The sequence below is a fragment of the Perca flavescens genome, chromosome 11 (genome assembly GCF_004354835.1).
Source record: "Perca flavescens isolate YP-PL-M2 chromosome 11, PFLA_1.0, whole genome shotgun sequence".
Taxonomy (NCBI): Eukaryota; Metazoa; Chordata; class Actinopteri; order Perciformes; family Percidae; genus Perca; species Perca flavescens.
In genome coordinates, this window is record NC_041341.1 from 31,621,049 (window position 1) to 31,647,692 (window position 26,644).

At 38.5% G+C, this 26,644-nt stretch overlaps 2 protein-coding genes across 10 annotated transcripts in view; one reads left to right on the forward strand and one right to left on the reverse strand.

The window, feature by feature from the left end:
• The window catches only part of gulp1a (GULP PTB domain containing engulfment adaptor 1a), a 123,062-nt gene extending 106,350 nt beyond the window's left edge, over positions 1 to 16,712 (forward strand). For 5 of the 9 annotated variants that reach the window (XM_028590560.1, XM_028590562.1, XM_028590561.1 and 2 more), the window contains 8 exons: positions 6,676 to 6,774; positions 6,899 to 7,036; positions 7,259 to 7,375; positions 9,586 to 9,672; positions 10,600 to 10,821; positions 11,045 to 11,186; positions 12,293 to 12,387; positions 15,925 to 16,712. In XM_028590560.1, coding sequence (XP_028446361.1) covers positions 6,676 to 6,774; positions 6,899 to 7,036; positions 7,259 to 7,375; positions 9,586 to 9,672; positions 10,600 to 10,821; positions 11,045 to 11,186; positions 12,293 to 12,387; positions 15,925 to 15,996 — 972 coding nt within the window. In that variant the 3' untranslated portion in view covers positions 15,997 to 16,712. The other 4 variants (XM_028590564.1, XM_028590566.1, XM_028590568.1 and 1 more) reach the window with 4 other exon arrangements.
• A 6,984-nt stretch (positions 16,713 to 23,696) lies between these two features.
• col5a2a (collagen, type V, alpha 2a) overlaps positions 23,697 to 26,644 on the reverse strand; it is a 59,325-nt gene continuing 56,377 nt past the window's right edge. Inside the window, exons 53-54 of the mRNA XM_028590570.1 lie at positions 26,388 to 26,630; positions 23,697 to 25,040 (exon numbers count right to left, since the gene is read on the reverse strand). Of these exons, the coding sequence (XP_028446371.1) occupies positions 24,894 to 25,040; positions 26,388 to 26,630 (390 nt within the window). The 3' untranslated portion in view covers positions 23,697 to 24,893. The remainder of the gene's footprint in view (positions 25,041 to 26,387; positions 26,631 to 26,644) is intronic.

Sequence of the window (26,644 nt, forward strand, 5' to 3'; positions counted from 1 at the left end):
AGTAAGAACACAGTTTTACTATTGTAAAGATATTGTGTTTTTCACTTTTTTTTATAGCTGTGTACATAACCTCAGACATCTTACCTGGACATATTGGTATCTTTGCTCTTTTACCTGTTTCTCTCAAACGGTACAGTGTATAATTGTTTCATTCTTATTTGGTGTTTGTATACAAAAAAAGGCTTTCTGAGCTTTCTCTGTATAAATAACATATATGTTCAATAACTAGTCTAAAATAAGACACCTGCTTAGGCTTTCAGCTAAAATCCCAATCAGCAGTGTTTGATAGGCACCAGACTGAAATCTATTCTGTTTTGAATGTGTGGTTAACAGTTTTGACAGCAGTGTGTTAGCATTTGAACAAAGTGCTGTAAATCTACAGTGTTTTGCACGTTGTGGTTAAAGTCATGGGATAAGTGTGTAGAGTTTTGAAAACTGTGTTCAAGCAATGAAAAACGAACTAGAGTTTGGTCCACATGAACCGCTGCTGTGCAGACTGTAGTTAGCGTTTTGCACATGTGACTCCAGTTGTGCCCACTGTCGTTTAGCAATCAAAAAAAACTGTAATACTATCCACCACTGGTTCCTGGTGTGTATTATATGATCTAATTATTTGCTACAGCCTATATATATTAATGAAGAAAAAGTTGATTTCTTGTGTTACTCCCTTAACACTAAGTTGCACTGTTAGTAAGGTTAATACCACTCATGTACCCACCAGGGTTAAAGGAGAATTCTGGTCGATTTCAACACGTAGCTCTGTTGTTTGCAAATTTGGAGTGCTGTCAGTAGCGAGAAAAATTAAAACAATCAGTGCTGCCTACACCGTGTTATCCTCCTGCTAGCATTAGCCCCCAGGAGACTGAAACAGGGCAAGTTTTAAATGTGCTTTTAGCCTCTTAACATGTTCAAAATACCATTAAAAGTGCCTAACCATGTGAAGTGATTCCTTCTGAGTGAACACAGTGAATCTGACTGCAGTAGATGTGAAAGAAATGCATGAAAGTTGTGTTAATTCAGCTCTGTTTAGTTCCGGTGTTGAGACGGCAGTAAGAGAGTGCTTAGTGCTCTTTAATGTTTTATGTAAAGCACTTTGAATTGCCCTGTTGCTGAAATGTGCTATACAAATAAAGCTGCCTTGCCGTGCCTTGCCTAGGGACCGTCTACAAACACCGAAAAGAGATACAACAAAAATATTTATTAATTTAATGATTATATAAGGTAGTGTCTCCAAACTTACCTCAATTATAACTCGTCTCCTGCTAGTTGTACTACAGCATTTATTTAAAAAAATAAGCATATGGCTATTTTTGTATCTCTTTTCAGTGTTGTAGTTTGTAGACGGTCCCGAAGCACTGTCTTGCAGTATCAACACCGGAGCTAAACAGAGCTGAATTAGCATGACTTTCAGGCATTTCTTTCACATCTACTGCAGTCAGATTCACAGTGTTTACTCAGAAGGAATCACTTCACATGGGTAGGCACCTTTAATGACATTTCGAACATGTTAAGAGGCTAAAAGCACGTTTAAAACCCAGTTTCAGTCTCCTGGGTGCTTATGCTAGCAGGAGGATAACACGGTGTAGACAACACCGATTGTTTTCGTTTTTCTCGCTACTGACAGCGCACCAAATTTACAAAAAACAGAGCTACGTGTTGAAATCGACCGGAATTGTCCTTTAATAGTATAGGTCATATATCCCGCCCCCTCCATGTTAGCAGATAGGAAATGGGCCAATCAAAGCACCACTCAAATAAATGTTTGAGTCATTTTAGGTAGTTATGATCATGCAGATGTTTGATTTTTCTGATAAGTTTGGGGTTCTATTAGTTATTTGATGCTAATAAATGGGGTGAAACATCGTGATTGACAGCTGTGGTTGATTTCGCGTTTTGGCGGGTGGGTGTATGGGCCGGACTTGGATACCTTGGCTCCATTTCTACCCTCCATTGCTCAGATATTTTGGTTTCACTTTTGTACAGTGGGAGGAAGTGGACAACACGTCCATCTTAATATAAAGTCTATGGTAAACACACATGTGCTATATTATTATTCACTAATTAATGCATTGATTAAAGCTGCACTAATCATATATTAACAATGGTTTAAATTACTACAATTATCACCAAGCGATGAATGTGTCCGCTCCATAGGTCAATAGGCAACTCTTTGGTGGAACAACTCAAGTAACCCAAAAATTATAATTATTGCAGTTTAAACCTTGTTTCAAACCTGCATTCATTGATTCTTCTGGCCACTCTGGGGCAGTGTAACACGCTTTAAACACATCATTGATTGACGTTGTCACATCGTAATGTTGATTTGGCAAACTCTACTTTTAGCTCTGTGTTTGGTCTCCACAAGCTCCTGAGTAAAAAATGTGTCCACTTTGGTGCTGGACAGGTAGGGTCCATTACTCATCCTCATTAGCCTCAGGTACATATTCATTTCCAGACCTACTGTCATTAAAACCCTCCACCTAACTAACTGTTTATGGTAGCCAAAGTTTTTCATCAGTCAAACATAGTAGTAACATAGTAACAGTAAGTCCAGAACAAGTTTCCTTACAGGGACATTAAAGTCCATCTTACCTTATCTTACAACAAGGCCACCAAACAGAAAGAAAACAACATTACCTGCTATGACTCTAGCAATCCCATAAACGTTTTAGAGGAAAAAAAGAACATACCGGTAGTTGAATTTATTTTTTTTTTTCCTGGAAAACCAGATAGATGAATGCTTAATTAAATTAAGTTAGACAGGGTGTGATGTAGTCCCGGGTCACAAAAGCCCAAAGGCATGCGTTTAAGGGTTAAGGTTATAGTGCAGCAAACACTCTCTTTTCTCACAGCTTCTTGGTAAAATGTGGCTGTGCTCGCTGCCTGCTGGCCTTGCCTCTGTCTTCTCCTGCCAAAAGTTTAATCTGTGGGGCCCCTTGTAGGGGAGGACTGTTTTTCCAAACCCGTACCTCTATTGTTACATTACATGTGATCTTGAAAACCTTGTGGAAACTAAGGTTCCGTGGTTACTTTCCCAGATACACTAGCAATTAGGACAGGCTTAGTTTTCGTTCCAAAGATCCTGTGAGGAGAATTTAGAGACAGCCTTGGAAGGCATATGTCCACACCGGTTTAGATCAAATACTGTATGTCTCATTTCAGTTAGAATATAAGTGCATGTGTGTTTTTACTCAAGCAAAATTAATCTCTGTTGTTACTGGCCCTGAAAATAAAACATATTAAATGATAGAAGCTTAACTCCAGGCCTTACAAGGGCTTGATTACAGCTGAATATATTCTCATTTTACTGTAAGCCTTCAAGTCCCAAAGAGTCTGTTAAAATACTGCAGTATCTTGTTTCATGTTTATGCCTATAGTGGCAACATGTATACTTGTGTATATATACAAAATTGATATAACTGTAGGGTTTTTATCAGCTTCCTGCAAGTTTCCTTACGTTGAACGATACAGTGTCTCCTCAACTGACAGTGTTCAATCCCTCTTTATCAGACGTTTTCATTGGTTATTGACCTCAACTCACTGCCAAGTCCAGTTGGTGTGTATGTCAGTTGGCAACATAAAAAAACTTAAAGAGTTTTTTGGCAGTGCTTGATAGAGTGACCCACTGAATGAATCGCAGATTTGTTTAATTCCCCTCTTGAGTCTTCTGTTAAACACTTAACCTTAAAGATAATATTTTCTTCAACACATTATCATTGCCCTTCAAAAAGAACATGCTGCCGTTTTATTCCTAAGTAAGTCAGCCATTTTCCATGAAAAAAAAACCTCTGATAAACCCACTGTGCACTACCTGCTCAGCACATACTGTAGACAAAGTAAGAGTCTACCTGGTGAACATAGTGCAGCATTTAACTGCTTAAGAGCCAGATCTTTTTCTTAGAAGTTGGTGGAGACCAAAACAGAGGTAAAACAAGATGAATATTGGACTTGCATTTGCCAGAAGGCCAGAAATACAGTAAATGCTAGATCGTACCCACCAAACCACAACACGGGCATACTGTACAGGCGTCAACACACAGTTATTTGAACCCTGCTACAATGGGACGTTGTAGTGAACATATAGGAAGCCAAGCGCAGCAATGATCTACTATATAATTCATTATACATGAAAACGTGACTTACGTTATAAGTAACGAGATGTAACCCTAACCCAAACCCTGTCTTTTTACCTAACCATAACCTCAACCCTGCATAGTTAGCTAGCTAGCTACTAACTTAAGTGTTGATGCTTGCGCAGTATGTCAGTTCTGTTTGGTGGGTACGATCGAGCACCTACCCAAAAATACTGGGTATTAACCTGTAATCGATTGCCAGCGCATTTGTCTTGACAACTTTTTTATGTAACAATTTTGTGTTTTCAGTTTGTTCTGCTTTCTGCTTTTTTAGAAAATTAACGGACAAAGTTGTGTACGTGGAAGAGGTCTTCACAGGTCCAAAAATGAATGGCCAAACCCAAAAAGACCCTGAAATGTACTATCTGGAACCGAAACCACAGCAGTCTTTTTAAAAAAAAAAAAAAAAAAAAAAAAAAGCTGGGACCTGGACCTGTGCAGAACTGAGAAATGTTGGACCTGAACCCAGACGATTGGCACCGATTTTACAGCTTATTGCTATTAACAAGTTAACGTTAATTTGCAAGTCCTCAAAACAAACTTTGTGTCTAACATGATGGTGTTGCATATAATCTCTCTTCCTTGCCAAAAAAGTTGGTGAAATGCATCCAGGTTTTCTGTTATTCCTTCCGAGCTCCTTTAAACAGCATGGTTAATCCACTTGTTATTTTTAAAAGTCCTCTTGCTGTCATGATGACAAACGCGACTCGTTTACAATCAGCTTTGCAGTTTTATTGCATCTAGCATAATAGAGATAAATTATATGATAACGATTGCTCGTTGCTGTGGCTGCTTATGTTAGTATTGCTAAGTTGCTGCCTGAGCAGGGGTACTCACTCACACACGTACCACCTTATGGCCACAAATGCACTTTGAATACACACACACTCACACTCACACTCATACACACACTTCCATCATGATCAGCACTGTCTGATCTCCACTCAGGTATTACACAGGCATTATGTTGAACAGACCCAGTTGACCGTATAAACCGTGGATCTGAACATGTGCAGGTCCTGGGTCCTAGGTTTCGGATAGACCCGTGAAGTCCTCTAGTACATGGGTTATATTTTTGACAAGCTCTTTTACTAGGCTTCTACAAACCCCAATTCCAATGGAGTTGGGACGTTGTGTAAAACATAAATAAAAACAGAATACAATGAATTGTAAATTGTAGAAATATATCCTACAAAATCCTTTTCAACTTATATTCACTACATGAATACATTACAAAGACAAGATATTTGATGTTCAAACTGATACACTTTATTGCTTTTTGCAAATATTCAGTCATTTTCAAATTGATGCCTGCAACACGTTCCAAAAAAGCTGGGACGGGGGGCACGTTTACCACTGTGTTACATCACCTTTCCTTTTAACAACACTCAGCAAGCGTTTGGGAACTAAGGACACTAATTGTTGAAGCTTTGTAGGTGGAATTATTTCCCATTCTTGCCTGATGTACGACTTAAATTGCTCAACAGTCCGGGGTCACCGTTGTCGTATTTGGTGCTTCATACTGGCCACACCTTTTCAATGGGAGACAGGTCCAGTCTAGTACCCGCACTCTTTTACTACGAAGCCTCTGTTGTAACACGTGCAGAATGTGGCTTGGCATTGTCTTGCTGAAATAAGCAGGGATGTCCCTGAAAAAGACGTTACTTGGATGGCAGCGTATGTTGCTCCAAAACCTGTATGTACCTTCAGCATTAATGGTGCCTTCACAGATGTGCAGGTTACCCATGCCATGGGTACTAACACACCCCCATACAATCACAGAAGCTGGCTTTTGAACTTTGTGCTGATAACAATCTGGATGGTCCTTCTCCTCTTTGGCCCGGAGGACATGACATCCATGATTTCCAAAAAAACAAAAACAAAGTGGACTTGTCAGACCACAGCATACTTGTCCACTTTGTGTCAGTCCATCTCAGATGAGCTCAGGCCCAGAGAAGCCGGCAGCGTTTCTGGGTGTTTTGATATATGGCTTTCGCTTTGCATAGTAGAGTTTTAACTTGCACTTGTAGATGTTGCGACGAACTGTGTTAACCTTATCCTTTACATAATGATGTCGGTTTTTAATGCATTGCCGCCTGAGGGATTGAAGGCCACGGGCATTCAATGTTGGTTTTTCTGGCCTTGCCACTTACGTGCAGAGATTTCTCCAGATTCTCTGTATCTTTTGATATTATGGACTGTAGATAATTTTTTTGAGCATTCCTCAATTTTCCCAGTCTTTTGTTGCCCCTGTCCCAACTTTTTTGGAACGTTTTGCAAGCATCACATTCAAAATGAGTGAATATTTGCAAAAAAAATCTTTGTAGTGTATTCAATTGAATATAGGTTGGAAAGGATTTGCAAAGCATGATATTCTATTTTTATTTAAGTTTTACACAACGTCCCAACTTCATTGGAATTGGAGTTTGTAGTTGTAGTGTTGTATATCATTAGAATGTTTTTTTTGTTCCTTATAGATCTTGGTGCATTAATTGAGTGGATTCATCAAAATGTGTCTGTTTGTGATTTCTCTCTTTGGCAGTTTCAGAGACATATCAAGAAGTCAGAGGGACAGAAGACTCCTAAAGTGGAATTACAGATCTCCATTTATGGTGTGAAGATACTAGATCCCAAGACAAAAGTGAGTCCAAAGATGAGAATGTTGTCCTGAAGTTATCCTGACAACAAACCCTGTGTAGAGAAAGAAGGGATTCGTAGTCAACATGAAGTAAATAAATAATGAATTTGTTGTGTTTGATTTCCAGGATGTGCAGCATAACTGTCAGTTACACAGGATATCCTTTTGTGCAGATGACAAAACGGACAAAAGGATTTTTACTTTCATCTGCAAAGACTCCGAGTCCAACAAACACCTCTGCTATGTGTTTGACAGTGAAAAGTGTGTAAGTGCCTTCTGCTTCCTTGTCTTTGCATCGAGACCAATGTAGAACCCATTTGACAGAATGTAGAATTATTGTGTATTTTTTTATATTTTGATGCTGTGCTATAATTTCATTGGTATTTTGACATTTTGTAGTTAACTGTCAATGATCAACTCAACTGTAAATAAGCTGCGGTGACATTTAGGTATATGTGGTAAGCGTGTCTTTGTTGTTCTGCCGCAGGCAGAAGAAATTACTCTAACGATCGGTCAGGCCTTTGACTTGGCCTACAAAAAGTTCCTGGAGTCTGGAGGCAAAGACGTGGAAACCAGGAAACAGATTGGAACCCTACAGAAAAGAGTACGTCTCACACAGACTTGAACTTAACTTTGAAAACTTTGTATACCACCATGCTGACACATTGATGAGTTTATTAATGATTGCATAGCTTGTTTCCATTGATTGGTTTCAACCATGCAGCGTGGACAGTTAGGCTGTGTTGATGAAGAGTGTCAGTAATGAATATTAATGAGCGGTGTTGTTACAACCGGTAACTGGATTATTGTGCACCCTGCTGAGACTGGAGTTTTCCCTGTGGTTTTGATTATATTATAATATTTGAATATTCGTTCGGTGGGTTGGTATTCGATTTTAAAATTTGACATTCGAATATTCGTTTTTTTGGTTTTTTTTTGGTTTATTTATTTTCTGCATTTATCTCTCGTTCACACTCCAGTCCAGTTGGTGGCGGTAATGCACATTTAAGTTGGTTTGCCAACCGCCAATAAACTACAAAGAAGAAGAAGAAGAGTACACGATGACGCCTTTTATATATGTCAATGGATGACGCCCACTTTGAGCATTTAGCGAGCTGGGCAGAAAAGCTAGCGGCGATAAAAAGTGCGGAAATGGAAAACTGTTTCCCGTTTTTCCGTTGTGATTCGGCCAGAAACTTCAACATTGTGAGGCGAAGAGATCGTTTTGGAATATAAAGCTTGGATATTACATTTCCTTGGACTCTTGGGGATTTATGAAAATCAAGTTTTGGTCAAAATACCACTTTGTTGCTGACAGGACAACGACAACAGGTATGCATGCACTCTAAGCTGCGCAGATTACGGCTGGGTTGTTTAATTTTCTTTTACTTTGTAACAGTTATGTACATGGCTGTATATTTTGAAGATTTAATGCTTTAAAGTTATAAAAACGCTCATGAGTGGAAGTTTTATCGAGGTTACAGCGACGCCCCAGTCACAAAGTGTCCCGTTGACGGGACGGTGATCCTTGAGAGGTTAAAAGTTTATTAATTCTGAACGCGTCTGGCCTGTTTATCTACAGTATATTGCACCAAATACGACACTGCTGCACTCCCTTGTGAAGTCGTTTGGATGAAAGGTTCTCAAAATAATCAACATGCAAACAAACAGACAGACACATAGAGATTCCTGCCTTTATTAGAGATAATAATATGTTCAGCCCCCTCTCTCCGAAGCTTCGAATATTAGATGCTCATTACTACCGAAGCTTCGAAGCTCAAAAAATGGTATTCGGACCAGCCCTAAAAGGGTGACATATTAAAACATTAGTATGAACTTGATTAAATGAGGGATAAGTTGTAGTAGCTAAACATCAGTGTGATACGTATTTTAAGGTTAATTTGCAGACATTTCTAAAATGGTAGTTAAAAAGACTTTTTAATTTAGTGTTTTAGCTACTTGAAAAAGGTTTTAAAATAATGTATGAAAACATATTAAAACTCAGCATTAAAACAAAGCTCATTGTTGAACTTTGAAATACAGTAGTACTTTGACAAAGCAATCTCAACTCAAGGGTCACTTACTTGCTTTCTCTAGAGCTTTCAACTGTATCACACAGTGGATAAAGATTGCTCAATTGGATCAGTTGATGTGCAAGCTCAGTAGTTGTTATGGTTTCATCCATAGCACTTTTAGGAATTCCAACATGATGAAGACCCTTAGAAAAGTTAGTAAGTGGCACTTGAGGTATGGGATTGTTTCCTCTAACTATATTTTAAGGAAGGGTTTGTGTGATATGATGTCATAAAACAATGTACATTTCCGATCCGTCAGACTGTTTATAACATCTATGTCATTCATATTTCAGGATTTTCACATCAATGTAAGGAAGTACTTTGATGTGTTTTTGTGTTTTATTCTATCAAGAGCAGTTATTCCCATTCACTGTTGTATCTACACTGTAAACAATTTGATGAAATTACAAAAAAAAAACATGTATCTCCAAATGTGGTCTTTTTGAATTTGAAGAAGGTGGAAGAGGATTAAGTGTTAAGTTTAACAAAACATTAAAAAAAAAAAAAGAAATGCATTGTCACAAAGTTGAAAACAGACAATGAGTTTCCACAGGACTATGAAAATTTAAAGTATCATGGAAAGATGTTGTCCACCCCAACCTAATTAATACTATGTATGAGATTTTCTGTAAAACTCTGTGTTAGAATTGAGTTGTAGATGTTTCAATATCAGACACAATACAACAATTCATTTTGGCACTTTGGTTTCTTAAATGACTGAACTGCTCCTGTTTTGCAGATTCAAGAACTGGAAACAGAAAACTCTGAGTTAAAGCAACAGCTTCAAGATCTTGAAGAGCAGCTGATGATAGCGCATGTGCCGCCAGTGAGGACAAACTGCACAAACACACACCTCTTCAGTTTAGCGATTGAACAAAATGTAGATTCTACATAATGAAGATCTATGTAATTTTGCAACAGCAGTCTCTGTGGCCACAATTAAGTAAAAGTGTTAAATGCTTAATGTAGGGTAAGCTAACATTAGCCATGGGATGCAGTAAGCGAGTAAAATGTATTTATATAGTGCTTTTCACAGATAAAAAAAATCACAAAGTGCTTTACATAACGCATACAATGTGCTACACGTTAAAACTAATTACAATTAAAATCACAAGGTAATACATAAAAATAAAGTGCGAAAAAAGTAGGTCTTTAACTGATTTAAAAAACTGGTCAAAACTGCTGATTGCACTGAATTCAACAAATGTAACTTTTTATTTCTAAGACCAACATTGGGTCATTTTGTATTTCAGAAGTCACACAGTCTGTACTTTTGACTGCGGTGCCTGCAGACAAACTAAAACCTATCAATGTAGCGTGACTCTGAAATCATTTGGGATTCAAATGTTCCACATCAGCCAAAAGTACACAACCACGACCATCTTCTTAATTATAAAAGTTAAACTTGCCAGTTTTTAGTTTTTTCAAGTACGTTTAGGGACGGCTGTTTTTTTGCAGATATTGTTCGTGCGATTAAACGCGCCACCTCAAACTCGCGAATCTATCTAGAGGGAGTTTCTGTTGGGGTGGGGTAGGGGGTCTAAGCTGTGTCTGAAGCAAAGCAATTACACACCTGATTGGTCTGATGAGGAATGGTGATACATTCAGCATGTAATTGAGCCAAATGCCAGTACTTTGTGACGGCCTCCTGTGAATGCAATTACCCCACACCTTTTTTTTCTCCTAATCTGCAAGACTGAATAATATTGTTCCTCTCTGGTCATTGTCTGTCTGCGATCTTTTTTTTTCTTAGCCACTGCATATAAACGCAACCAATGAAGCGTACATGCTGCAGAGGCCCTCCTCTCTCTTCTGGTGTCACAGCATCTCCTGTCTGGAGATCTCCTCTGTCACGCTCACTCCTATGAGCTCGCCTGAGTCCAACTTGTCCAGCGGGCTACTAACTCCTCCGCCTGCCAAACCCGCTCTCCTTGCTCCTAAGCCTACCGAGGGATGCAGCATCCCGCGGCCTCGCGTAAACACCCTCCGCTTTATCTTTCTTTCTTTCTTTATTTCTTTCTGCTCTGTGCTTTGTCGCTCGCCCTGAGTCCTAAGTGTCTTCTGCTTTTGCCTGTCTTTTGCTCCTTTTTTCTGCTTCTTCTCTAGCTTTGGTTAACAAAAAACAAATTGCTGTTTAGTTTGTCTGTGTGCAAGCTTACACAAGTGCGACGTCGCCTTAACCGTTTCTTTATATACAGGCGGGGAGCATCTGCATGAAACCCCAGATGTCTACAGACGTTTTCGACATGGTTCCCTTCTCCACTGTGACGCCGCTGGAGCCCGTACTGGCCAGCAACGGCTGCCCACCACCACCACCGACCACATTACCACCAGATATAAGTCAGTAGATCCTTTTTTATTATTTTTTTTTATCGGTATTGGACAACACAGAACAAACATGTGCTAACAAATAACTACATCAAAACAATGACAAGGGAAACAAAACAGAGGGGTCATAGTGGAATAAAGAACAGACAGTAACACTGAAGAACTGAGTTGAGTTAAAGAATTATTGGGATTAGGTGTGGAAGGATTGTGAAAGAAGAAAAGGAAGAAGATAAAACAAATATGTAACAATACAGAGGTACAATTGGTTAAATAAAGAGAAGAAAATAAAGCATAGTACTTACCACTTACAGTTTTAGTCAATGCTGATGACCGTAATGTTAATAATAAACTTTTTTAATTCATATTTCAATATTATTAATAGTAATAGTAATGTTCCAAAGAAGGAGGATGGAGGAGGGGCTGGCTAGTAGCTAGAGCTGTAACAAATGCAGATGTTGCTGTACAATTAATTGTCTCATAAAATAATTGCAATTAACAATGTAATGGTCTCTTTCAGTCAAATTTAAAAATGTTTTATTTATTCATTTATTACTTTTTTTTAAAACAAATTAAAGTTTTGAATGTATTACAGGATATATCTTTTGGTTTTATCACAGTTATGTGAGCCAGATAATGTAGTAACACTAATACACAGCCCATACCTGTTTATTATCATAAAACCTTTTTTCTAACTGTATCCCCTCCTTGTCATTTTTGTTGCTATGTGTATAGGGTCAAGTGCCAACAACTAACAATTTAAATATTAATAAAAAGATATAGTCCGACCAATAATCACTGATATAATTACAACCTGGCATATCTAAACAAAATCAACAGTTACCAGTCATTCGCCTTAAGACCTTGGCTAATGTTAGCAACAACAAAGAAACCACGATTACATAATACAATTAACAATTAGACAATTATGTAATCATTTTTTTTCAGGCCTACTAGTAGCTACTTTCTGATCATAACACTTGCAGATTTTAATAAGTTCTTCGGCTCCTGAAAGGTTTATTCTGCAGAAATAAAGGATTGCAGCTGTGAAAAATACTTCTTACAGCAGTTTTTTTCCCTTTCCAGTCAGAGTGATGTTTATCTGCCTGCTGTGTTTGTAGGGAAAGACCTGTTTGGTGCTGAGCCGTTTGATCCGTTCACCTGCGGGTCGGCTGACTTTCCTCCAGATATCCAGTCAAAGCTGGACGAGATGCAGGTGAGTTTGAAAGAACTGCCAGGAGGCCGTCAACAGCGGCCTCCTGTCGCTCTTATCATCAGTAGCAGCACTTTGAAGATTTATATTTTCTCTTGTTTATATAAACCAAGGCTTTGTGCATCACGGGCCATGCTGAATCACTTCCGGACAGTTTGGTCCTAATTGGCCTGATGTGGACTGTAAGCGAGCTCCAGTACATTGTTTATTACAATTCATAATGGTAGAACAGATCAGGTTGGATGTACTGTTGTGCATGGATCAGTGGAAAAAGCCCATGTGAGCCATTACCTAAAGCTATTCCTGGGGATATTTTTTTCTGAAAAAAGCTGAGCACATTAAGATTCCTAATGAACTCCTCAGCTGCCTCAGTGATGAATATGACTCACTTCTTTATTTAGATGTATCAGGGACATGAAACCACTTACACCTTCATTGAGAAATGCATTAATAACACAATATGTGCATAATTTATTTGGACACAGAACAACATGTAGCATTTCGCAAATACATCAGTCACAGTCAAAGTCAAGAAACTATGAAGAATGTTCCCATCTTGCTGCATGGCTCGGCACTACTCGACTTGCTTTGTTTTGGTTTTATTCATTCGCATAAGCTGTGGATAGTACCTAGTAAATTTTTTGGTACCACCTTGGCTAAGATTCCAAGCGAGCTGAACCGATACTGGAAGGTGGGTTTAAAACATCGCAGACCACTGGTTGGTCAGAGAGAACCAACGCTAGCGCGATGCGGAACATCCTGCACAAACCCGCCATTTTTAAATAGCCAAGCTACCGTCGATATCAACCACAATGTTTTTATTCACTCAACCCACATTTTGAAAAATGTAAACGCGCAAAACTAGGACGTACACTATGTACAATACGGCATACAATTGACAAAGTGCAGACATCCTTCTGTTTATTTGGCGATTTAAAGAATTCAGCAAGTTGAAGATAATGTCACAGCAGTTTAATGTGCGCTCTACGGCGAGGGGTATACTATCTGCAGGGGAAACGAAAAGATACTGGTACCAAAAGGGAGCAGAGTGGAGCCGAACCATGCAGTGGAAAAGAGGCAATAGAGTGTCAATTTTCTGTCTTTTGGCAGCTTGGGCCTAATTTGCTTAACTCCTGGTAAAGTGAATGGAATTAGGCAGCTCATGCTTTATTTTAATGTGTTATTTCAATGAAATAACTTTCAAACTGGACTTGTTTTGTTAGAATGTACAATCATAAACAGGTTCAATTTACAAACGCAAGTTTTCCTGCTGCCTTTGGAAATGGGAGTTAACCAAGTTAAACTAACTAAAGGAAGTTTTATAATTGATTAACTGATGGTAATTTACTGAACTTGAAAAATAACAAGTTATTCAATTAGCAACTGTTCAATTGCCCTGATATACTGTACAGTCAGTTTTGCTAGCCATTTACATTTTCTTGTTTCATTCCGTTTTCACTTCCCAAAAAGACTGTATATCTGTGAGTCAGTCCGCACAAGAGTTAGTGCAAAGGCAACATGTGGGGCTAATCTCAGTTCCCTTGGTAACTCATAAGTTCAAAAGCGATGTAACCATCATCTTGGTTTGCATTGTTTACATTATTATGAGAAGAAACTTGACATGTCTTGAAGACATAGAGAGTGTGTCTGTTTTCTACAAACTACACAATTATAGCATGACTGGAGACTTTCACTCCCTCTCTGTTGAAACTAAATGTAATGAGTTAAGTGAGTTTAGTTTTCTTCATAAAAGGTGAGTTTATAATATAATAATACTCTCCCAATATCATTAGTGGTTGAGAACAGTAAAGTTGGTTTACAGTGGTATTAATGGGGCTGCTCGATTATGGAAAAAAATCATAATCATGGTTATTTTGGTAAATATTGAAATCACAATTATATAACACGGTTACTCATTTACTTTTGTAAAGAGGTTGCAATTAAACTTAAAAAAAAACAACCCGGTCAAACAGTTAAACTGTGTTTTTTTTCATTCAGAACACAGGCCAAAATAAGAGTTTACTTGCAAAACGTAAATAACATTATGTCACACAATAATAGTTGTTCTTGATTATATTGTTTTTGTGATCGCAATTAAAGTTTGATTAATTGCACAGCCCTAGGTATTAGGTCAAAGGGTGGATGAGAAGAAGTTTGTGAGCACTGCTGTAACTTGAGTTGGTGTGCAGTCAGTTTATTTAACTGCTGAGATTACACAGGCTGTTGCCAGTAGGAGGCAACGTTGCACTGGCAGTCTGGCACACTTGCTTTCAGTGCACTTAACCTTTTCTTTCTTGTCTTTACGATTAACAAGTGGTTGCATCTCTTGTCTTTTCCACTTGTAGCGTCAGAGATGGTTTGTACTCTTTGCTCTGCTTCTGTGTCGGTGTCTGTGTCTGTGTCTTGCATGCTTTGGACGATGTTGCATGCTCTCTCACACACACACACACACACACACACACACACACACACACACACATTTATCAGAATACAGCATAGAAAATCTGCTTCGAAATGTAGGAAATATTGGATTGGATAGCAACACAATGTAATTTAAAATAATGTAAATAAAACATCACATAAAATACCACATTACATACAATATCACATTAACTTCACTTGTTTTCATTTTCAACAAATTGTACATCCAAATACAAAACACATTTTCTATAGGCTCAGTCTGCTACTTTTTTTTTTTTTTAAACCAGTTCCAGTGCTGGTTCCATGGTATCAGAATTTTGGATATTCACCATGGAAACATGAATTGGTCATGTGACAAGGGCAGGGAAGCTTGGCAGAACAGGCAGCCAAGTGACAGTACTCTGATCCAATGGTAATCACAATTGTCAGATTGACAGCGGGGCCAATTATATTTTAGGGGGGGCTGGTGCCCCGTGCCCCCCTTCTAGCCCCGCCCCTGCATCCATCTTCTCTGAAATGTCCATTGTTCTCTCAGTAGAGATTCAGAATATTGTGCTCAGGCCTCGATGTGATTAATTAGCAGTTTGTTTTCTCAGCTCCCTCGCTCTGTAGTTAATGAGCTGCTCTTGTCTCAGACTGGGGCTTGTTAATTAATGTGAGCAACACATTTTCCTATCATCTAAGATGTTGATTTTCAGCCAATAATTGCTTCAAAGTATGCTATAGCTTTTGGAACCGATGTCACATTTAATTAAAAAAAACAACAAAAAAACAGTGCTAGCACATTAAAACAATTACAAGAACATTTTTACAAGCAGGTAAAATAAAATAGCTTTTTAATTTCTCATATGATATAAATGAGTTCCACTTGCTTCTCTCATCAGCTGCATGCCTTGTTGTTTCTGCCAAAGTTATTTTTATCTTGAACATAATGCATGGCCAAGCATGACGGAAAAACAGTGTTATAATCTCTGTTTTGTTTGGTATTTCATTCTCCTTTGGTTTATGACTCTAATCTAAACATTACTCCCACCTCCTGTTCATCGACTAAACTCACAGAGAGCGTGTCGGCGCGCGTGGTCACTGAGCGTCACAGCTGTTGTCTGGCTTGTCTTCCAGGAGGGGTTCAAAATGGGACTAACCTTAGAGGGCACCGTCTTCTCTCTGGACCCGCTAGACAGCCGCTGCTGATGCCAAGAAGATGCTCTTTGTCGCGTACTTTTAACTCGTTTGTATGAAGAAGTGCCAAAATCCACTCGGAGGTTGAGTCAAGATGTCACAGTTTTCATCTTGAGGTTTATATGCATTTGCATTTAGATTGTTGTTGGTTTTTTTTTTTTCGATATTTCAAAGGTAAACTTCAGATCCATTATAGAAATGAACTATTTTTGTAAAAAAAGAGAAGTACTTTTGCTTGCACAGGCGATGAGAGATGTAAATAGTCGAATATGTCCAATGGTACACTTTGTGGCAGAATTTTCATATGAGACAGTTTGTGTGTATGCACCATTTGAAGTCTGTATTGTTAACACATTCCTGTTTGTATGCCGAACACAAGCCGGCGAAGAAAATAAATAGAATCTGTATCATTAACACAAACGCTCAGCTCGCCCATAACACATAGCTTATTTTACTTATTTTTAACATTAGGTGACACATTATGTAGTTAATTAATCCAGTCTATTGACATTGAGTTTTTTTTTTTTTTTTCATTTCACAAGTTTAAGTCGCCATTTCAGTATTTCTTGTCATATTTTTACTTTGTCATCATTTTAGTCTCCTCTTTCACCAGAGGGCACTTTTTTGGACTGCCTCTGTCCACATACAGTACTATTCCATTATTTTACTTTTGGTTGCATTGACTTTGCTGTTACAGATATTAAATAAAAATTCCCTGCAAAAAAATACTGCTCATTGAGTCTATCATCTAATATTTGTGAGACGTTATTTAGCTGTTGTGTATTTTTGTATTTTAAATGTTGAGGGAATAACAAAAATGGCGGAGGAAGGCAGTCGCTCGACAGGTGCTGCTGCACCTTTCCTAAAACAAACTGGGAGGCCGCCAGATGATTTTTTTGCAAATGGAATTTCTGCATCTTGGAACCCACGCATCAAACACACTACAACAGAGAACTCATTACATCTCCGGGTAACTCTGTATGTGTTGTTTCTCCTACTGACGCAACTGTGGGGATCTCGTGAACGTGAACGCGAACGCCATACTTTGTTGCACTTTTGTTTGCAGATATAGTCGTGCCAATGCCACTTGCTTCATGGTGCCAATACACCATATACTCAAACGTTTTAAATGACGGGCGAGCATGTACTCGTAGCGCGCTGCGTGAACGGCGCTGCTCCAGAGGGATGGTACCAGCAAGTCGGACTCGAGGATATTCTGTCTTTCTCTGCACGGTTCTACTTCTATGTGGGGATATTCATCTAAGCCCCGGGCCTTTGGATTATCAAGATCGGGTGGACGCTCTACAATCAGCTGTTCCCATTCATTGGGTGGAAGCGTCGCTGACCCATATCCAAGGCTCCAGCGTGGGAAAACGAGGTAACCCCCTGACAAACTCGGCTCCTAAGTTCATTCCTGAGAAAATAATAACATCATTGATCCTCGTAAAGCCAGCAGCAATTGCAAATACTGCCGCCTTACTTAAACAGCAGCAAATGAAACCGAAGGGAATTTTCGGATGACATTTAAACATCCGCAGCATTGCTTCAAAGACTGAGCAGATCGAACATTTGTTAACGGATTCAAATCTTGATTATCTTTGTTTAACGGAAACTTGGTTAACCCCTACTACTCCCTCTTCTATAGTTAAAGTGTCGGGATACACCTTGTATAGACGCAACAGAAATAAGGGTAAAGGCGGCGGTGTGCTGATTTACGTAAAAGATCACATCCAAAGTAAACAACTGGACACCAGTGATTGTAACTTGGAGTGTGTGGGGACTACTATTACTTTGTCTCCTCAAACGACTTTCTGTGTATTAGCAATTTATCGACCTCCTAAAGCTACTAATGATTTTTTTATTTCTCTTGGTAACTTACTTAAACAATGTGATGGAAAAGAAGTCATTCTTTTAGGTGACTTTAATTTAAATTGGTTGGAGAAATCATGTAGAAACAAACTTAAAGAAATAATAAAACTTTTTCAAATGACACAACTATTAAGTAAACCAACTCGTATAACAAGATCTTCTCAAACCTTAATAGATTTAATATAGACAAAATAAACAATAATTAAAACTTATAATCTAATTACAGGTATGTCTGATCACAATTTAACCCTACTAGCTAGAAAATTGATGAAAACAAGGTACAAGAATGAAATACCAATGAATAGTAAAATGTCTATCACATTCATTCCAATGAAAGATTTACAACTGGTTTAAAATTTTTAAAACAAACAAAGTGGGCAGACATCTTGGAGAAAAAATCTTGTGAACAGGGCTGTCATGATCTTATGTTGGCTGTGAATGACATCTTAACCAAATATACAAAAAATAAGCAAAGAAAGTGACATGCAAAACGAAATTTGCCATGGTTCAACAAAATTATTTGGGATATGGTTATTATAAATTGATTGGAAAAGAAAAGTCAAAATGTGAGAATATTCGTCTCAATATTAATGGAAAAATGATTGATGACTCTTTTGCAATAGCAACAGATTTTAATGAATATTTTTTAAACAGTGTTCAAAAACTGGCTCAGAATTTTCAAATTGCTCATTCATCTCTTATAATCAGTGACAAATCTGATTTTAATCTTAGCGTAATAACTACAACTAAAGTTGAAAAAATTATTACTGTGTTAAACCGCAGCAAAGCAAAAGATATTTATGGATTTGATACTTCTTTTTTGAAACCGCATAAGGACATCTTCTCTGATCCGTTGACAACAATGATCAATCAATGGATTAGTGAGGGTATTTTTCCAGCAGCCCTAAAACCTGCATTTGTCACCCCTATATTTAAGTCTGGAAACAAACAAGACATGAATAATTATCGTCCAATAAGCATCCTCCCAGCTGTGTCAAAAGTGCTCGAGAAGACTGTGGCGGAGCAACTTACCGCCCACTTTGACTCACAATCTCTCTTAAATCCAATGCAATTTGGTTTTAGACGTAAATACTCAACAGACTTTGCCTGTTGTTACTTCCTGGAAACTGTCAGGGCATATGTGGATCAGGGAAGGGTGGCGGGAGCAGTATTCCTTGATCTGCGTAAAGCTTTTGATACCGTCAATCACCAGATACTTTAGAGAAAATTAAATCAATATAGTCTCTCTGAGCACACTCAAAACTGGATAAGATCTTATTTGAGCGACCGACATCAGTGTGTACAAGTGAATAACATCCAATCTGCGTTTAGAGCCACCTCGATGGGAGTGCCGCAAGGGTCTATTTTGGGACCCTTGCTTTTTAGCATCTATATAAATGACCTCCCTAGAGTGTGTTCGGACGTTGATGTAATCATGTACGCTGATGATACGGTGATCTTCACTTTTGGGGATAACGAGCTGGAGGTTGCTGACAAATTATCAAAAGAGATGCAAAACGTTGCAGTATGGTTGCAGACGTCCTGTCTGACCTTAAACGTTGATAAAACGGTTTCAATGTTTTATTCAAATAAACGTAAATTACAACTAACTCAAGAAATTCAAGTAAATGGACAAAAAATTTAAAATGTAAATGAAACAAAATATTTAGGTCTAGTACTTGATTCGAACCTTGGTTTTAAAAGTCACATAAAACAAATTGGTAATAAATTGAAATTTAATTTGATGAATTATAAACATATTAGAAATTCATTAACTACTGAAGCCTCACATATATACCTCAATACTATGATTGTTCCACATCTTCTGTATTGCATGTATAGTTGGTCTCAGGCTTGTAAAACATCGTTAAAATTACTTGAATCATTATATAAAAGGGCCATAAAAATTCATGATAAAAAGTCTCGCCAGTATCATCACTGTAAAGTTCAAAATAAATATAACCTTTTGAGTTTTGAAAACCTAATTAAATATAATCACATTTCTGCTCTATTTAAAATTATTCATAACAACGCTGCTCCCCCTTTTGAGAAAATTTGTCACATTGAATTCGGAGGGAATCTCTAGAGCCACACGGTCGACAGTCAGAAGAGAGTGCAGTGTTCCAAGACGTAGAACCACATATGGTCAACAATCGTTTTCTTATAAAGCAACGAGCCTTTGGAACACTCTTCCAAATGTAATTATTTCATGCACAAATTATAGTACTTTTACACGCCTGACCAAACAGGGGTTATTATCAAAGCAAATTTGTACGCACTGAATGACTGTGATATGATGTAAACTGTGAGTGAGTGAGTGATAGATTCCTGAAGTGGAGAGTGTTTCTATGATGTGAGTGAAGTAATGCTTTCACGTATTATTGTGTATATATTTTATGAATTTTTGTAAGTATAACATCAACCTGTCCAGGGACTGTGGGTGGAAATTAGCATTTTCTGCTATAACCTGGCACATGGCATCTCTTCTTTTTCTTTCGTTTGTTTTTTGTTCATTGTCCCTGATCAAATACATTTTTAATTTTTAAATTTAAATGTTTTCTCTTGAATGCAAAGATTGTATTATTAGCCATGCTGCCAGTATGGCTCTATGGATGGCTCGGTCCACCACTTTCCAAACTGAAATATGACGATGGCAATGAAATCTTGCATTTCTCCAGAGGATGAATCCCATGACTTTTCCTCTGGTGCCACCAGCATTTACGTTTGGTCCCCAGACCTGCCAACATGTATGCATTTTTCCTACTCTGCTTAAGTACGCTTGTACGATTCGCTGCTCTCTAGGTACGCATTTTATTGCATCTCACATTTCTCCGGTTTCAGTTTCTATGCAATCTACTGATCTAAATGTCGGTACACAATCCGTTCTGCCTGCACGATCCGTTCTGCACATGCGCAAGATAATACTGTTTTACTGAGGAGACGACCTGCACAATCTGTTCCACGCTAGCCTATGGCTAGCCTCCACCGGGAAGCTAATGTTAGTTTTGCTAACAGCTAATTTGGCTAACCGCTAGCTGACAGCTAGATTAAGTCAAACTTAATGGGAAAAGCAGGCTACAGCTAAATTAAGACTTTACAGTAATAACAATAAAGACAAATATTGAGTGATTGTATTTTAAATGAGCAAAAGTAAAGTAGAACTGACGTAACAGCTGTTATATATGTTAACGTTTATTTTCAAGTTTTATTTTGAGGGTCTTTTAAAGTTATTACATGCTGTCTCAGCTAGCGGTTAGCCGAATTAGCTGTTAGCTAAACTAATGTCATAGATACATATATATATGAACTAACGTTAGCTTGCCTGTGGAGGCTGTCGACCGGAAGCGCGGAACAGATCGTGCAGTGTCGTAAATCCTCGTACAACAGCGCATGCGCGAACATTTTGCGCAAGTGCAGAACGGATCGTGCAGGCAGCACCGTAAAAGGGCAGCACAGATCGTGTACGGACAACATCTATGACGTTGAGTCTGCCGCTGAGCAGTGGAGTAAAAAGCTTTCGGCCAATCAGATTGCTGCATTTTAACACTGCGCCCACCTACCCGTCCTAGCCAAATGCTTCGCGCGTTTAATTCAATTCAGTGCCTCAGCAAGCCAGGCTGTCCGGATAACTGTAGGCTTGCATGCCATGGCTGAATCGCCTCAAAAAAAGGTTCGGAACGATTTCTTATCGGGAGAGATGGCCTTTCCTCCACATGTCCAGGCTACCTCACATAGACAGTATATAGAACCTCATCACGCGTTCTGCACCATGTGGAAGACAGACATCGACATCAGTCACCAAGGGGCGACAGGTAACGAACACAGTCCCGTAAACAAATACTCCCCACCCCCCGAAACATAATGATATTAAAAATGAAATGGATGATAAGAAAAAATGGTGATTCATGGTGTCCATCAGTGATGGGAGTAACGCGTTACAATTCAGTGGTTGAAATGACTGCAGAGACGGATACATTTGCGACACAGACATTATTTTCCTGAGTTGTTTACGCTGCGTTGAAGCGAGCTGTCCCGTCACTGTTCCCCGTGGTCAGAGCCAGAACCAGACGGTAACTGACAACATCTGTGTCCTGTCAGTGGCGACAGCAATTAATGTTGTCTTGCTACACGTAATATTACACTTTATCAGCGGTGGAAAGTAACTGTAGCAACCTGGTCTAACTCTCATCTTTAACACAGAAGTACTTAGGCATATTTATTAGCTCTCTCTGCCTCCTGTTGGTTAGACTAACAAATATATGGGTACAAAATATTGGACAGGATATAAGAAAACATTTGTATAGTAGTTTCACTACATGTACAGCCATTCATCCACTCCTCTACACATCTAGAAGGTAGTGATGAGCCAAACAATGTATTTTCAGGTGGAAGAAGTTTCCATGGGCTATGCCTCCTGTACAACAGTTTGTTTTCAATTCAGTGTTAGGAGTGATAGCAGTAATTGTATAACATTTATGGTCTACTTGTATATGGTTATGGAGTAACTAATACATCTTGATTGGTGAAATTATATTATGTAGTATGGTGTTAGGTATCTCATAGTTTTGTCATTGGTGAGTGAAACGGTGGAGCGTATATTGGTATATTTAGTGCTAATTAGTATGATGCTTCATTAACCGTTAGTTGTATTTGTTTACCCCACTAAAGATGGCAGTCTTGGTTTAAAGAAAAAGGCTCAAGGAATGGAAATCTGAGTGTCATCTAGTGGACTCGCAAAATACAGAACATGGTTAATGAAGCTTCATTTGGCCATCACAACTAATTAGCAAATGTTAGCATGTTAACACACTAAATTAAGATGGTGACCATGGTAAACATTACACTACATCCTTTGTGTTCAGTGCTATTTAGCAACTGTTAGCATGCTAACACGCTAAAATAAGATCGTGATCATGGTAAACATTAGGCTACTACCTTTGTGTTCAGTGCTAATTAGCAAATGTTAGCTTGCTAAACCATTAATATAGTGACCATGGTAAACATTACATTACTTCCTTTATGTTCCGCGCTAATTAACAAATGTTGGCATGCTAAAACATTAAGATGGTGACCATAGTAAACATTACTCTACTTCCATTATGTTCAGTGCTAATTAGCAAATGTTAGCATGCTAAAACCTCAAGATGGTGACCATTGTAAATAATAGTTCTATTCCATGTTTCCATTCGTTTGTGTTAAGTGCACATTAGCTAATGTTAGCACGGTAACACTAAACTAAGATAGCGACCAGGCAAATACATTACCTGCCAAACATCAACAGGTTAGCATTTTCATTGTGAGCATGTTAGCATGCTGACATTAGCATTTAGCCCAAATCATTGCTGTAAGTTCAGCTTCATAGTACATTACTCTAGACTCCTTGTCTTGCTCTCAGGAGCACTTCACTTTTAAGTGAAATTTATGTATAGTCCAACATCACATTTTCTTTCCTTCATCTCTGTGTTTTGGGTTTTTCATCTCAGGTTTTCACATACCGTCTTGAGGCTGAAATTATTCTAGTATGGTAAGTTTTCTTTAAAGAAACTCTTCTCAAACAAGAACAGGCTGAGGGAAGTATTTTCAATATTTATTTTCCAAGAATGAAATGCATCTGCTTCCAGTTATGGAAAGCTCCTTCCTCCTCCTCCTCCTCCTCCTCCTCCTCCTCCTCCTCCTCTCTCTGCCTCTGGGGTGTTCAGGCAGTCAAGCCTCACAAAAGTTACAAATCTATAATAAATATACTCCAATATGAACCAAATGGTCACAATGAAATTACTTGAGGACACGTTCATGAAAATGTAAAACAAACCTCTTACATTAGAAACAATTGAACATTATAAATGTTTTTTTTAACTACAAAATGTCTAAAATTGATTTTGTGTGCAAAATGGCAAGCGTAAAGGAGCTAACTATACCTGAATCAATATGACAAGAGCTTGGGGGGATTAACAAGCAATTTGTTTAATTTGTTGCATAGTAAAAAAAATAAAAATACAAAGCAAACAGGCACTCACAGCTAGCTCATTCTATAAAACTGATTATAAGGATTTCAAGAGCATATAAGTCCAGGGTACTGAAAAGGGGGAACTGACATGCATACAAATAGAATATTCTCTGCTACCTTTTACTGTACGATATTGAAATTGAAGGAAGTAAGAAAAATGTAACAAATCACCACACACCACTCACACGACACCTCATTCGTCTCTCCGTCGTTGACGGAAAGATCTTTATTGGTATCCCCACACCCTGCCCTGTACCGCGCAGCCGGGAGGAGTGCACAAGGATCACACTACTTACAAAACAGCACCTGTGAAAAAAGATTTACATGTAGTGTCATGTTTCTCAGTTTCGGTGACGAGGTAGCTAACACTGAGAAATTGACAGTCTTAATGTGTCTTTAATGTTCTACGTGATTGGTACAGAGTTTAAAATAACTGGATACAGACATTGGTTCATCAAAACTGTCTTGAAAAAATACCTGCGTCGGTGAACGCATTATCGGTTGTATTTGTATCCTCAATAGCACCACAATGTTGTTGTATATGCAAACATTTCACACAAAAAAAACAAATAGACAAATCTGTAAAAAATAGAAGTGAAGGGACATGGCTTTGGTGGGATTTCTTAAAGCCTATGAACAGCAGGTATAACCACCATTTTAAAGCTTTCATATTCATTCATCTTTGGCAATGTTGCATATATCTTTGGCAATGTTGTTTTATTAAAAAATAAAATTAAAGGGTAATATCTTTGGACCAAACTTCACCATAGTGAGCCTCGAAATGCATTACATTTGGGGTCAAACATATACAAGAAGACAGAGGAATGATTCTGATTTTTACCAATTTGAAGTAAATTCCAAACATTCATTCTAAATTACAAATCTCCGATGTCTTGAACTGGGATGAAAGGCACAATAAATATCTTGCCACAGGGCCAGAATAGTCCTCAGTACTCGTATGTACAATGGGGCTGATCGTGTCAGCTGTCAGTTCAATAGTCTCAGGATTCTCCTCGACGCATCCCTGCTGACGATTTTACAAGAAGCACACGGACCCGATGTCGATGCCGAACTCTTGATCGGGGCCGCCAATGTCCACAGGGGCCATATCCACAATAGGAAGTCTTGCAGTTTTCTGTGTCCTGTACTCAAACACTGTCTTTCCCCAGTTGCCATTTGGTTGCTGAAAAAAGATTAACAAATATAAGTTCAGTGACTAAATGTAACTGTTCCCTGCAATGAAGAGCAATGCATCGCAATGAAATGGTAAACATTGTTTAATGACTTTTTCTGTGCTCAGGGGAACAGGCTTTAGACATTAGTTTTTTTATTTTTGTTTCTTATTGTCAACAAATCCTTTGAAAAGACACGAACCAACGATGAATTGATTGGCTGTGTATCCAAAGCCTGATATATTTTATTCCTCCATGCCATAGAGTTCCATTGTTGAGCCACACTGTTGCACTGGGTGACATGTTCCTTTATTACGATCAATGCTACACACTGTAATTTGATTTTGACTCATTGCCATATACACAAACCTGCTGCCAAAACTGCTCACTATAGCACACAAAATGTTCTTTATTCTTTGGCTGTAAATAACCCCTGCACCCAGTGTTGCCAAGTCTTCTCCAATGAAAGTGGCTAGCATTCGCTCAAAAAGTCGCTAGATGACGTCATATGCCCATGTGTATATTTGTGACTTCATCACGTATCATTTGCATAAAGCTTAGTGGCTGTGTCAGCTGACTGGCTGCTGCACGGCTCAAGAGAAGAGGGAGAGAGAAACCCTGTGCTGTTGGCAAAAGAGCCCTGAACTGTGATTACTCTGAGCAGAACGTATGGAAAGGAATTACAATATAATATATCTCGCTTGATGTTTTGAAGTCGCCAAATTACCTGCACTACCTAGACGTGCAATATTCTAGTCCTGCCTAGAGTGTTTGGAGAGATTTGACTTTTAGTTTTTTGCCACTAGAGGGCAGCACAACAAACTGTAAACACCACTAACATAGTATCACCTTTTATAATTGTTATGGCAAAAGGTTGCCTATTTAAACATTCAGCAGAAACAGAACAACACAAACATTCATTTGGAATTGTGATTATGTTGAACGTTAAGTGCAATATTTTCTCTTCTTTTAGCTCTGTTTTTGGTCTTTACCAACTCCTGAGGGAAATATGTGGCTCTTTAGCTGCTAAATGCTCCACTACGTTCACTAGCTAGTCGCTAACTCTGTCTGTCTGCCGTTTGGTGCTGGGCAGGTAGTGGACAGTCAGTTCATCAGTTTTTTTTCGCTAAAAACGATGCTAATGAGAGCAGTTAGCTTGAACCAAAACGGTAAAGTTGTGAGCCTTAAAACCAAAACGATGAGCTGAAAGATGCTAAATGGTGACAGACTCTTTGTTTTGTCCATTTTATAGGATTTGTTGAGAACAAAAAAAAACATAGAATAAGGCCGGTCTTACAGTTAATAACAAATAAAAATGAAAAAAAGAGCAAAGCTACTGTTGGGAAGTGGGAACTTACTGAGCAGGAGTCCTCCACCACTGTGTATCTGAAGCGGTTGTTTCCCTCTGCTTTGAGCTCCAGATCGTTGGAGCCCTTGAGGACTACAGCTTTCTTATAGTTGCCCGCCTTCTCGTCCTTATAGCCCACCGAGTTCTTGCAGTGGTATGTGATGGTCTGAGACGCCTCTTTGGAGAGCAGGCGGATGAAAGTCATCTGAACGGTGACGGAGTTTCCCGGCTGATTTTTGTTGCCGTAAGTGAACTAGAGAAACAAAG